This window comes from Sorghum bicolor, chromosome 3 (genome assembly GCF_000003195.3).
Source record: "Sorghum bicolor cultivar BTx623 chromosome 3, Sorghum_bicolor_NCBIv3, whole genome shotgun sequence".
NCBI classification, from domain to species: Eukaryota; Viridiplantae; Streptophyta; class Magnoliopsida; order Poales; family Poaceae; genus Sorghum; species Sorghum bicolor.
Window position 1 is genome coordinate 59,971,248 of NC_012872.2, and position 13,896 is coordinate 59,985,143.

The following is a 13,896-nucleotide window of genomic DNA, read 5'->3' on the forward strand; positions in this document are numbered from 1 at the left end:
GATTGCATTCATGGACAGGTCAAAGATAGAGTCAGCACGTTAATCATATCATGGACGGGTTACATACTTACATGTTTCAGTGTTTGGAAAAACAATCAATGCACTTCGGTCACAGCTTGAACCATCTGCATCTCCAAGTGAGAAGCAAAATTTCGCAACTACCCAAGCAGGGAGACAGGATGCTGTGGCAATTGCAATATCTGCAAGGGGAATATGGATACACATCTGAGGAGTTGTTGACATGTACAGGATGCAGGTGGCCAACAAGAATGGAGGATCACAAAAATACATTGGCCGGTCAAAAACATCCGTGCTTTCTGTCTGGTTTAAAACATTCACACAAAGAATCGAACCACTAACTTGGGGTGCGCAACTGCGGCCATTCACCATGTCGTAGCTGGGGTACAAGAATAGGGAAAAGGGGGTTAAAGTCTGTTGGTTGAGGGACTATATAAATATGTCAGGGAGATATAAAGACCTTTAATATTCTTCAGAATTGATACTAAAGTTACTACTTAAACTGTAACAGTACACTCTTGAAACATGTTATCTAATATTAACTTTCACCGCAATCTCAACCTTAACAGATAAGTAATTCAAAATTCATACTCAAGTAAACACACAATTTTTTCAATGCATCTCACTCACCCAGGTCATATATAGCTTCAGCTTGGAAGTTCTGAAATTGGCAATTGATTGTGGAACACCCCATTTGATAGTTCATGGGTCTCTAGAGGGCTTTTCTTTGAGCGATCCAAGGAGGTTGCTTCAAAAATACCTAGAAGAGGATAACAATGCTCATTTTGGATATGAAATATTCAGGACATGAAAGAGAAAAGGTTTTCCAACTGTCATAGCAGTACAGCTGAGAGAGTAATTTTAGAATCCAATCATGGATACAAAGAATAAGACCTCAAAACTCACCGAATCCTAAAATAACAGAACAGACCAGGAATCCTAAAAGGGAGAAATCCATTTGGTACGCTATCTCCAACACAATGATGCAACCTGTTGAAACCATTAAGTGCCTTGGAGAAGAGAAGACCAGATGCAACCTGCAACCAAGTAAACGCATTACAAACATGGAGCGAAGGTTAATCATGAAGCACAATGGGCAGTTAACTAAAGGGAGATCATTCATGTCTCATGAGTTATGATTATTGATTAATAGTATAAAGGTCAATAAAATACTTCAAGAAGCATCCAAGAAAAGAAAAGTGTTGTTTCATATTGTTATACATGAAGATATTAGAGGAATAATAACTTTGAATCTGGGGGGGGGGGGGGGGGGGGGGTAAGACAGCCCCTTGGAGAGACCTTCTCACGCAGGTCGAGAAAACCCCTGCCCCATTCTACACAGCGGCACCATAGCCCATGTGTCAAGGGCGGTGTGGTCTAGGGTAGCTGGCCCTCGACTACGAAGCTCGTAGTCTCCGGCAGAGTCTTCCAGGGCGGAGGTTATACCCCTCTCAGCCGGCTGGGCTTAGGAGACGCAGGGGAGAGAGAGAGAGAATAGGTTAATTCTTGCTTGCTTCATTCTTCCCTGGTTACAAGAATATATAGCCAATGGCTCAACAAACTATGGAAAGGAATTCCCTTAATTATAGCCTAACCAAAACAACTCCCAATCTAATCCCAATCAAATCCCTGATTTTTAGCCACTGGAAGTTGCCCCTTCGGGCTGCTGGAACGCGCGCCCTGCGCGCTCAGCTGCGCGGCGAACGTCGCGGGCGCGCCTGCGCCTTGCGTACGTTTTCCCGCACATGACATCTCTCCCCGCCTCGAAGTCCAGCTCGTCCTCGAGCTGAAAGGTCAGAAACCGAGAGCGGAAATCCTCCAAATCCTCCCAAGTAGCAGCAGACACTGGCTCGCCCTGCCACTCGACGAGCAGCTGGCGCACGCCCCGGGCGATTCGTGCCTTCACGACCTTGGCGGGAGCAGGAACAGCAGCCCCGTTCAGGAGAGGGGGCAGTGGGGGCGGCGCTGCAGGTGGGGTGCCGATGAACTTCCGCAGGACACCGACGTGGAACACATCGTGCAGGCGAGCTCCAGGCGGCAGCTGGAGGCGGACAGCCACGTCGTTGATCAACTCCAGGACCTGATACGGCCCGACATAGCGAGGCTTGAGCTTCCCCTTGGGCGCGTTGGGGAGGGACGCCGCAGCACGCTGCCGTAGGCGCAGCCAGGCCCAGTCGCCGACCAGGAAGGACACCGGGCGATGGTGGCGGTCGTAGACGCGCTTCTGCGCCGCCTGAGCCTACTCCAGGCGATAGCGGACGTCGTCGAGGAAGGCGGCGCGGTCCTCCATCTCCTGAGCCACCGCGGCCACTCGGGTTTCGCTGGGCTCGTACGAGCGAATGGTCGGGGGATCCCGGCCGTAGACCACCCGGAACGGCGTGTCGCGGAGAGAGGACTGGTAGGCGGTGTTGTAGATATACTCCGCCCAGGGCAGCCATCGGAGCCACTGGCGAGGCCGGTCCCCGGAGAAACAGCGCAGGTACATGACGATGACGCGGTTGGCGGCCTCGGTCTGGCCGTCCGTCTGCGGGTGGAAGGCGGACGACATGAAGAGCTTTGTCCCCGTGAGCCGCATAAGCTCCTGCCAGAACGCGGACGTGAACACCGGGTCGCGGTCTGAGACGATAGACTGCGGAACGCCATGTAGACGGACGACGTCGGCGAAGAACGCCTGGGCGACCGATTCCGCTGTGTAGGGGTGTGCCAGCGGTATGAAGTGGCAGTACTTGCTGAAGCGGTCGACCACGGAGAGGATGACCGTCTTGCCCTGCACCTTGGGCAATGCCTCGATGAAGTCGATGCCGATGTCTGCCCAGACTGCGGACGGCACCGGCAGCGGCTGCAGCAGTCCTGCCGGCCTGAGGTGGTCGGACTTGTACTGCTGGCAGGTACCACAGGCCTGCACGAACGCCTGCACGACTCGGCGCATGCTGGGGAAGTGGAAGTCGCGCCGGAGGCGATGGAGAGTGCGGTGGACGCCTTCGTGACCATCGTTGTGGATGGCGGCCACGACCTCCTGGAGAAGCGGCGACGTGGGCGGGATGTACAGGCGGCCGTCGTAGGTCAGCATACCGTCCACCAGTGCCCATGGCGCGGCGCGGGCGCCCGAGCGGACCTCGGCGTAGAGGGCGACCGGGGCCGGGTCGGTTGCCTGGGCATGGCGCAGGCGGTCGATGAGGTCAAAGCGGGGCGCCGAGATCGCCATGGCCTCCCCTTCTTCGGTGTCGCGGCGAGAGAGAGCGTCGGCGATGACGTTAGTGGCGCCGGAGCGGTATTCCACCGAGAAGTCGAAGCCCAAGAGCTTGCCGACCCAATGGTGCTGGGGAATCGTGGCGAGGCGCTGGTCGAGGAGGTATTTCAGACTGTAGTGGTCCGTCTTGACGATGAAGCTCCGCCCCCAGAGGTACGGCCGCCAGTGCCGCACGGCCTGGACGAGGCCGATGAGCTCGCGCTCGTAGGCGGCCAGCGCGCGGTGACGGGGTGCCACTAGTCGGCTGAAGAACGCGACTGGGTGGCCCTCCTGAGTCAGGACCGCCCCAAACCCGACGGTCGACGCGTCACATTCGACGGTGAACAGCTTGGTGAAGTCCGGCATGGCGAGGACGGGGGCGGACGTGACGGCGGCTTTGAGGGCCGCGAACGCCGACGCGGCTGCGTCGTCCCAGGAGAAGCCCTCCTTCTTGAGGAGCGCCGACAGCGGCGCGGCAAGAGCCCCGTAACCGTGGACGAACTTGCGGTAGTATCCCGCCAGGCCGAGAAACCCGCGGACTGCCCGCACCGAGCGGGGCGCCGGCCAGTCGTGGATCGCCTGCACCTTGGTTGGGTCCATGGCCACTCCCGCCGCCGATATGACATGGCCGAGGTAGGCGACCGAGGGCGCGCCAAAAGAACATTTGGAGCGCTTGACGAAGAGCTGGTGGCGTTGCAGTTCGTCGAGGACGGCCCGAAGGTGGCGGAGGTGGTCAGCCCATGTCCTGCTGTAAATGAGAATATCATCAAAAAATACCAGGACGAAGCGGCGGAGGAACGGCCGGAGCACGTCATTCATCAGGGCCTGGAACGTCGCCGGGGCGTTGCACAGCCCGAACGCCATCACCAGGAACTCGTAGAGGCCGTCGTGGGTGCGGAACGCCGTCTTGTGCACATCCTCCGGCCTCATCCGCACCTGGTGGTACCCGGACCGGAGGTCGAGCTTGGTGAAGAACTTGGCGCCGTGGAGCTCGTCGAGGAGCTCGTCAACCACCGGGATCGGAAAAGCATCCTTGACGGTGAGCGCATTGAGCGCCCTGTAGTCGACGCAGAAACGCCACGACCCGTCCGGCTTCTTGACGAGGAGAACCGGCGATGAGAAGGGCGAGTCGCTGCGACGGACGATACCCTGCTCGATCATAGCGGCGCACTGCCGCTCCAACTCGTCCTTGTGCGCTGCTGGGTACCGATAAGGCCGGACAGCGACGGGTTGGGCGCCGGCCTTCAGGGTGATGCGGTGGTCGTACGCGCGTTTGGGGGGCAGACCGGTCGGGTCGGCGAAGAGCCCCCCGTACGCGTGCAGCAGGGCGTCGAGGAGCGGCCCGGCCTCTGACGTGACGCTCAGCGATGGCACCGTAGGGCAGGCTATGCCTGTCCAGGAGACAGGGCGCCCGAGGTGCTGGAACGTCATGCGCCGGCTGCTGAGGTCCCAGACAATGGGCCCCAACGCGCCCAGCCACCGCGTCCCCAGGACGACGTCGTACCCGGCCAGCGGCATGACGAAGAGGTCGGCCGGGAACGTGACGCCGTCGATGAGTAGAGGCGCGTCGCGGATGACACCGTCGCAGGTGACGCGCTCGCCGTTCGCGACCAAGGCGGTGAGGCGCGGCCGCTGACGCAGGGGAAGGCCGGAACGCCGGGCAGCCGCCGCCGAGATGAAGTTGTGCGTGCTGCCGGAGTCGAGGAGGGCGACGAGGATCGCGGCGCCGAGGGACACGCGGAGCTGCATGGTACCCGCCACCGGCACCCCCGCCACGGCCTGGAGCGAGAAACAGGGAGCCTCGGCGTCGGGCTCGGCTGCTGCGACGTCGTCGGGGGCGTCATCAATCTCGACGCCTTCCAGGAAGAAAATGCGCCTGCAAAAACGGTTATGGCCGCGGGTATATTTCTCATTGCAGTTGAAACATAGACCGAGACGGCGACGCTCAGCCATCTCCTCAGGCGATAGGCGCCGGTTACCGTCCCCGCGGCCCGGCTGTGCGGCTGCTGGCGGAGCTGGCAAGGCCAGAGGAGGTGGTGGTGGCGGCAGGGCAGCACGGGGCGCAGGCGCCGGCAGAATGCCCCGCGCAGGAGCTCGTGGCGCGGGCGGCGGCGGCCGCTCAGCCTCCATCAGCTCGACCTGTCGCGCGAGACTCATTGCCGCGGCGAGCGAGTCGGGGTTGTGGAGGCGAACGGCATGACTGAGCGGCGGGAGGAGACCGCCGGTGTAGAGCTGGACGCGCTGCTCCTCGTCCAGGCGACCGGCTCGAGGAAGGAGCGCCTGAAAACGGTTGGAGTACTCTTCGACGGTGCCCGTGCGCCTGCACTCGGCGAGTTCGAACAACGGCGCCGACCTGAGCGGTGGCCCGAACCGCAGGTGCAAGTACTCCTTGAAGCGCGCCCAGGTGGGCGTGCCGGAGTCCTCCTCGAGCTGGTTATACCACAGCTGCGCGACGCCCTCGAGGTTGTACGAAGCCTGCCACACGCGTTCCTCCGCCATGGTGCGGTGTTGGCGGAAATATGCCTCGCATTTGTTGAGGAAGAGCATGGGGTCGGTGGTGCCGTCGAAGCGCGGGAAGTCCCACTTCTTGTGCTTGGGCGGGTAGTCGGTGTGCGGACCTTCCGCGTGCCGGTTGCCGCCGCCGCCGCCGGCGGACGACTCCGACTTCTCCTTCTTCAGTGAGGCCATATCGGCCTTCATGGTCGCCATGTCGTCGGTGAGGGCCTTGATGGCCGCCATGAGGTCGGCTGCGGACGGCTCCGTCATGCTGGGCGCTAGGGCGACAGGCGCGGACGAGGTGGGTGACGGCGGCGCGGCGGCTGCTGGGTGCTGGGCTGCAGTGGACGATGAACTGGAGGAGCGGGTGGGAGAGGATCGACGAGACCGTGATACCAGGTTGTCAAGGGCGGTGTGGTCTAGGGTAGCTGGCCCTCGACTACGAAGCTCGTAGTCTCCGGCAGAGTCTTCCAGGGCGGAGGTTATACCCCTCTCAGCCGGCTGGGCTTAGGAGACGCAGGGGAGAGAGAGAGAGAATAGGTTAATTCTTGCTTGCTTCATTCTTCCCTGGTTACAAGAATATATAGCCAATGGCTCAACAAACTATGGAAAGGAATTCCCTTAATTATAGCCTAACCAAAACAACTCCCAATCTAATCCCAATCAAATCCCTGATTTTTAGCCACTGGAAGTTGCCCCTTCGGGCTGCTGGAACGCGCGCCCTGCGCGCTCAGCTGCGCAGCGAACGTCGCGGGCGCGCCTGCGCCTTGCGTACGTTTTCCCGCACATGACACCATGTGAGAACGATCACGGCCTGAGCCAGACCTTAGACACGTGCTTTGTCATGGGACATACAAGGGGGTTTTTATCCCCAACCTGAAATTCGCTTCCATGAGGAGTCGAACCCAGGACCTAAGTGCTACTAGAGCCAGCCAACCACCTCAACTAGAGGCTTGTTCGCTGGCTCCGATCAGTGATGACAAAACAAGTGCTGATGGTTCGCTTTACAATCTGATGATGCATGAGAACATTTTAAAATTAGCTTTTAACAAAACAAAAAACGCTTTCCTTCCAAGAAAAGATCTTACTTTTCTTCAGCAACATTGTCAACATAGAATATAAGCACCATTCCAAACAAAACAGTACTCAAGTATGCCCAACTTGGTAGTTGTAATTTAACTATGCTGTCAGATGCCGAGCCCTGCAATCAAGAAAACAAAAAATCATTATACTACCTATATCAAGGAAAGGCCTGCAAATCCTTCATCCTCCAAACCCCATAAATAACTAGAGCATAAACAGAAAGTACTCACTAGGATTGTATCCCACATGGCAAATGGAAAAAGAAAACAAGTAGCAGAAGCAATAGTTATAGCATGGAGCCGCCTTTTAAGTTGATTCTGTAGAATAAAACAATGGTGACTGTCAATTCGTACATAGAAAATGATGGTGCATTGATAGTGCCTTGAAGGAGGTTTTTGACAGAGAATACAACAGAAGCTGCGCTACCTTGAGAGAAACACGCCGAGCTAATACTCTCCTCAAAGCAGATAAGATCCCAGCAGTAATTGGCACCACCATTTCTTTCACTCCAATAGTTTGTCTTGCCTTCTCTACTGGTTCACTTCCAAAGCTATCTGTATGAAGTTAAGGTCTTCCAAAAACGGGTTTAGATGAGTCCATTACAAATTAATTTATAGGTAGAGATACTTTAATTGCCAAAAATGCAGAGTTATTCACAATAACTCAGTAAATCATTTCGGGAAGATATTACGTAGTAGGATACATAAAGGAGAATGTGTTCTTGTAGACCATCCATTTGACAAGAGATAATATGCTACCAACATAGCAGCAAGTCCACCAATCTAAAATCCAGGGGAAACAGTTAATATCATCTCCTAGAAAATTAGCAAGTTCTACTTCAAGATACTAGAGTTTGTTGAAAGTCCGCTGAACATGGCAGAACACAGAGTTGACATGCAGCACAGCAGAAGGATCGTCATATAGAATTTCTTAATTGTTTGTCCGGCTATCATAGTTGCTGAATGTATAACTTTGCTGAAAAATATGCACACCTGGTGCAAGTGCAACATGTGCACACTTATTTTGTGCTTAAGCCCATCAAATCAATCACAATTCCAAACCATGTTAGACTTTTTTAAGGATGAGGGGCCCATAACTTCCAAGCAACATGGACTGCTGACAATGTATTCCTGTGCCCATATCTACATTTCTTGTACAATTATTGGCCAAATATCTTTGCAAGTGCATGTGCACACTATATTTACTTAAACAAAAAGTATTGGCACATATCAAATGGACTAAAAAACCAGTGATTAGACAATACTTAAGGTTAGAGTGCCACGTACGAACATTAATTCCTTATGCCTGTTGCCTAAATAAGTAAATGTCATAAAACAAAAGTTCAAAAAATATCATAGAACAAACATATAACAAGGAACCAAATCATCATATAAAAAAATCTATTTTAAAATCAGCAACTTGCCTTTTTCCAGATGTTAACTTTCCTTCCATATAAAGCAGCAGAGAGAACTCCAAGAACAGCACCTGCATACTCTGCCAGTAGAGCACTAGACTCAATAGACAGAGTAAAATGCAGTTTAGATGGAAGTGCCAGTAAATGCTTCTTTAGTAACACAGTTAGGATGCTCAAAGCAGTGCAGATGATGTGGTTAATGATAATAGAAATGCTGTTTTGCGATTGAAGTGATCGGATCAGATTGCACACCCCTAGGAGAGTAAGTGCAACACCCCCCCCCCCCCCCCCCCACACACACACACACACACAAATGCAGTCATGCAAGTTCATGTCTGCAGTACTCAAGTCACAATGACTATCATGCGTTACATCAGTAAGGACGCCAGAGAAATGTCCTACAGTTGACGTCCAACAAGTGTTATTTGTTTGCACAATGATCTGATGACAACTGGCTTGCAGCATGGTTTAAACATTGCACATAGGTGGAGATTGAACTATATATTCCCTGGCATAAATGCACTGCACCACAGACCATGCAGCTATCTGAAAATTCATGGTGCTGAAAGAACAGGATACTTACACTAGTGGGCCACAGGCAAGAAGTCCTTTACCCCATAACACAAAGTAGAATGCCAGAATTCCTCCATTCACAACTGTAGGAACAACCTGAAAGAATGAATATAAGAAAGTGCACATCTAATAGCGGGTGAAGTAATCTCAAGAAAACGAAGGTATAATGGAACCTGTGAGTTGGGCAAAGGCCGGCCTTTCCAAGGCTTCTGTAGGACCAAGAATATGATTGAAGTGGGTACAAGACAACTGAAGATAAAGCCAACTATTGAATCTCCACTGTTGGATAAGTGGCTATACAAGGAGTAAACAGACCAAATTCTCATAAAGTTTCCCAAAACATGAATTACTTGCAATGGTGTTGACCTGCAAAAGGCAAAACACAGCAGTTTTGTCAACAAAAAGTAGCCAGCAAACTGATTGATACATATATTTGGAAAGACAAGCTAGATAAAGGTTTGACGTGAATATGGTAGTAAGGGAAATAAATATACATATGAAAGGTAGAAAGAGTGCAAATCAAGTAGCTGCACATCTTGCTCAAGCTCACATTTCTCACATTGCTCTCACATCAAAAGGGCTAGGTTACGGCCACATATATTACCATTTAACAGCATAAAACGAGTGCACATTTAGGGAGTCAATACTCAATGCTCAGTGTAGGACGTGGACAACCACTGTATACCTGATATTGATACCAATAATCAGAAATTTATATCAATTTGTGATGGCCACGGAATAAGTAAGTAGACAGTTGGAGCAAATGCTAACTTGTAACTTGCAAGTACCATATTGCCAGATCACCTAGAATCAGGAGCGGACAAATAAAGGACATGGATCGATAAAATAGATCGAACTATACACTTGTAACTTCTGATTAGATCAGATCCGGATACAAATAGCGCAAGTTAGGGTTCGGGTGCTCAATTTTGCAAAGAGAAGATAAGGGGCGGGCATACCTGGTGTGGTGGGTTCCCGTCGCCGGCAAAGGGCCCGACGAAGACATGGGCAGCTGGGCGTAGAGCGTCGGCGGTCGCCGTAGTTGTCGCGCGCGCGAGGTGAACGGGAGAAGAAAAACAGCAGACAGGTGTGAAGTGAACGCAGGAGAGCAGTTCTTCCGGTGCCTGCTTTCTCCGCGTGCTACTGGACCGAATTCTCTCTCTTTTCTTCAGGTGCACGCGAACGAGTAGGCTCGTTCATTAGAGAAAGCGGCCCATGCTCATGCCATGGTTCTTCTTTTTTTTCCCCTGTTTTTATTATATATTTTGCTTCCAAATGATTTCATCATATCATAAATTGTCACTAATAAATAATTATCTCTATTTTTTCCAGATTCACCCGTGAAGATTTTCTCTTTTATATCACTAGCCTAGGATAAAATTTGTTATTGGTATATTTAAATTTGTGTTCTGATTCCTTTAATATTTTTTTATTCTACATAAATATACCACAAGTATTTTTGTCCCAGATCTGTAGCATTTTTCTGGTGATGTTAAAATGTTTTCCTCATGACGTTGGAACAAATTTTGTCCATATGCTACAATAAATTTCAGCTAAACATAAAACATTTCAGTAATGAAATTCAAAATTTTCACTTTAGTAGTGAAAGTGGAAAATGTTCGTATGAAGCTAGAAGATTTTCTTTACGAAGTTAGAACATTTTTTTATATGTTTCTTCTTAAGTTGGAACATTTTGTGTTTTTAAGGTCTGAGTAAAAGTGTAAAACTCATCACGTAAAACATGTGTCATAAAAGTACTTAAAGCAGTTTTTAAGGTTGTAACCACATGGTGGGTGTGTTTGTTTCAAGTTATAATCGCATCTGCAGCCGCTCCATCGTGAGAATCAAAATAATCCAACCAAACACATTTTGATAATCGTCGATTGTTTTCACAGAGCGACACGTCCGCCACAAAAATGAACTAGGACTCGTGTTTCTCGTGTCGTGGGGCAGAAGGACGTGGTTCCGATACCACACCGTGCGGCCTCCCCACCGCGGTCCCAAACATGTCTGGTATGTCTTTCTTTTACGTTTCTTAATCCCTAGCTTCTTATCTCGATAAAGCTTTGATTCGACTTCCTACAGACCCATCGTAACCTATGACTGATTAAGGGTCAACCCTGATTAAGCGCGGGGTGATTAATGAAGTTGACTTAGGTTTTCATCACTATTTGTTTCAAGAATTTAATTTTGGACCTTGAGACCTAAGTAAGCACAGGCAATATAGCCCCCCGAGCATCCTAATAAATTGCATGCAATGTATCAAAGTGCTTGAGAGAATAAAGTAACATAACAAAACAATTATAAAAACAACTTAGCTAATTCAATGGGATGTTCGCGCCATTGTTGTCGATGGTGGCAACGTTGATGTCAAGTGCTACCACGAGCGCTGCAACGAGAAGTAGATTAATACTAGGTGAGACTTGGGATTCCGTTTCAGGCTTACGCCCGAGCTTTTGATCAAGGTGAGTTGATGGGAATGACTTTGATTGAGTAGAGTTGTGCTTAGAGAGTTTCTTTGCTAGGGTTAGAGCTCAGAGATGTGGAGAGGATTTTAGAAGACCCTTTGGTAGCATTTTGCTCAACATGAGCCGAGAGGAGAACACCATATTGACGAGGCTCACTATTGCAGTAAAAGGGTGAGGAGGGCTGATCATGTGACATGGATGAGTCTGAGATCCGACGTCGAGAGATGCATCCAGAGATGAGCTAGGATCATTTAGGATCATTTCGATGAACAAGGAGGTGATTGTCAAGGGTTCGGGTTTTTAAGGGGATATTGCAAAAAAAAAAAAATAGAACTATCTCTCGATCATGACAATTTGCAATGGGAACCCTATCCTTGCTCTTATTCTCCCGCCACGCGCGCGAGAATGGGAGTTGAGATAAGAAGTTGTTGGAAATATTTTTTTAAAATCTTGTAAAAAAAATCAAAACTGAGAGTGAGTTAATCTTGGAGATCGGCTAGAATATTGTCTAAGTCTTGGTTTTTTATATAAAAAATGCTTTTAATTGAATTACGAAGCTTTTAGGGGCTCTCAGCAAATCAAGGTGCACCCTCCAAACGTTGTTGTATTGCTCTCTTGGCTCAACTACAAACGATGGTTGATCGCCAAAAAAAAAAAGCGATGGAGTTATCTGTTTCCACGAATTGTCAACGAGGATCAAACTCCACATCAGTAATCAACATTTGACGTTTTTGGATTATATTTTTCTCATTTCCTGTAACCCTGGACTATTTGTCTTGGATTATTTTTCTCATTTTCTGTAACCCTATGAAACGTTTTAGCCTTTTTTCCAAAACGATTCTGAAGCCTCAATGGCATGTTCATCATTGTAGAGCTTCTTCATCCATGGCAACATTCACCACATCAACCGAAATTTGCAATCTCAAAATAAAAAACCAGATTTGATTCAACAAATAAACAATCATCACCAGCAAGGAACCCAGACCACACACCAGAGCAATGTCACCCCTCAGCGTCAGGATCAAATGAACATTGAACAGTCGAAAATCCAACGACTAAAACTGCTTCATATATTAAACCATGTACAGTGCAGGACGCCAGGACAAGACATCCCACCTAGTGGATCAGAATTCTTTACACAATTGACAATCCTACAAGCCCCAGTAATCAAACTGAAGAAGCTAACCTCCTCCCCAACCACACTCCAATACATAATCACAGGAAATCCCACCTCAACTTCCTCTAATCCACCGAAAACAGAACACTTATGAAACAGACGTGTTAGCTATCAGAAGAAGAAGAAGAATGGAAACCCCGTCCATCCGAAGCTCCACCAAAGCAACAATCACCTCTGCAGGAACATAAAAATTGCACCTTATTAAGAGCCAAACCAAAGAAAACAACTTTCAAAACACCACCAAATCGAGAGACCCATTTACCTCTTCAATCTTATAGGAACCAGGCGCCACATCTGCTAGGCACAATCCCGGGTACAGCAACTGCAATCGAGAGAAAAAACCAAACCAAAAGAACAAAAAAAAATCTCATGAAACACCGAATTCGGAGGGGAGACAAAATCCAATAATTATAAGCGTCGGTTCGAAATCCTTACGTCGAGCTGCCGCTGCACCGTGCGCGGGCGCTTCTTGGGCCGGCGCGGGGGCCGTGTCCCGCGAATCGCCGCGAAGTCCTCGGCGATCTCCTGCTTGGACAGCGCGATGGAGAAGGAGAAGGCCCGCTTCTTCGCCTCCGCCGTCGGCGTAGGCGCGCGGTCCACGGCGGCCTGAGCCGCCTCGTCCGCGTCGTCCGATCCCGCCTGACGCGTCGTGGCGGCGGTGGCGGAGCGGCGGGTCCGAAGGTTCCACGGCCGCCGAGCGGCGCGCTGGCGCTGGCGCTGCAGCGTCAGCGAGCCGCCGCCCTCGGGGCGGTGGGCCTTCTCCTTGTCCGGGGACGGGGGCTCCGGAGACGCGGGCGACGAGGAGGCGGGGCCGTTCTTGGAGCAGCGGAGCACGCGGTGCGTGCCCCAGCTGAGGGTGGGGAAGGAGAAATCGTGGAGCCGCGCGCGGGACGAGGACGAGGGCCGCGGCGCCGGACCCATGGAATTCGACTGGGCAGAGGTGACCTTGGCGCCGCGGCGGTAGTCGTTCTCGACGGCGGCCATGAGGACCATGGGCGGGTGGGAGGGAGCCTGGGAGGGGCGGGCGCGTGGGAGAGAGGGACAGGAGAAACCGAACCGAAGCGGAAGGAAGGAAACGAGGAGGGCGAGAGAGAGAGAGAGACAGAGACAGAAAACAGAGGGTCAGATTTTTTAAAACAGCGGATAAAGAGGGCGCTTTTCCGTAAAGACCCCCGGAATCCATCGAGTATTTGCCTAAAAGCCCTTTGTAAAACTGTTTTTGGACATCAAGTTTCGGCGGCCCTTGTTCGGTGTGGACGTGTGGTGGGCTTCCACGGCTCGCTGTGGTGGGTCGCGCGCGGTGATTGGGACGGGCGCGGGCCTTGATTGGGATCGGGGATCGATGTCGCGACTGGCGTGGGCTTCCTTCCCTTCGGCTTCGCCCGGCGGAGCGGACGACGGGAGCGGTGACGTCACGTACTCATGCTTCAGGTCGAGT

The 13,896-nt window shown here is 51.3% G+C and overlaps 2 protein-coding genes across 2 annotated transcripts; both read right to left on the reverse strand.

Moving 5' to 3' along the window:
* Positions 12-9,982, reverse strand: LOC8063081. The gene is made up of 11 exons (XM_002458290.2): positions 9,773-9,982; positions 8,987-9,179; positions 8,824-8,909; positions 8,250-8,334; positions 7,530-7,608; positions 7,253-7,380; positions 7,057-7,143; positions 6,832-6,944; positions 925-1,055; positions 649-778; positions 12-397 (listed from the first exon to the last, which is right to left on the reverse strand). The coding sequence occupies exons 1-10, from the start codon at positions 9,817-9,819 to the stop codon at positions 666-668; spliced, it is 1,062 nt and encodes a 353-aa protein (XP_002458335.1). The 5' UTR covers positions 9,820-9,982; the 3' UTR covers positions 12-397; positions 649-665.
* On the reverse strand, positions 12,210-13,561 carry LOC8068036. Its single transcript, XM_002458291.2, has 3 exons — positions 12,894-13,561; positions 12,721-12,780; positions 12,210-12,632 (listed from the first exon to the last, which is right to left on the reverse strand). The coding sequence occupies exons 1-3, from the start codon at positions 13,449-13,451 to the stop codon at positions 12,627-12,629; spliced, it is 624 nt and encodes a 207-aa protein (XP_002458336.2). The 5' UTR covers positions 13,452-13,561; the 3' UTR covers positions 12,210-12,626.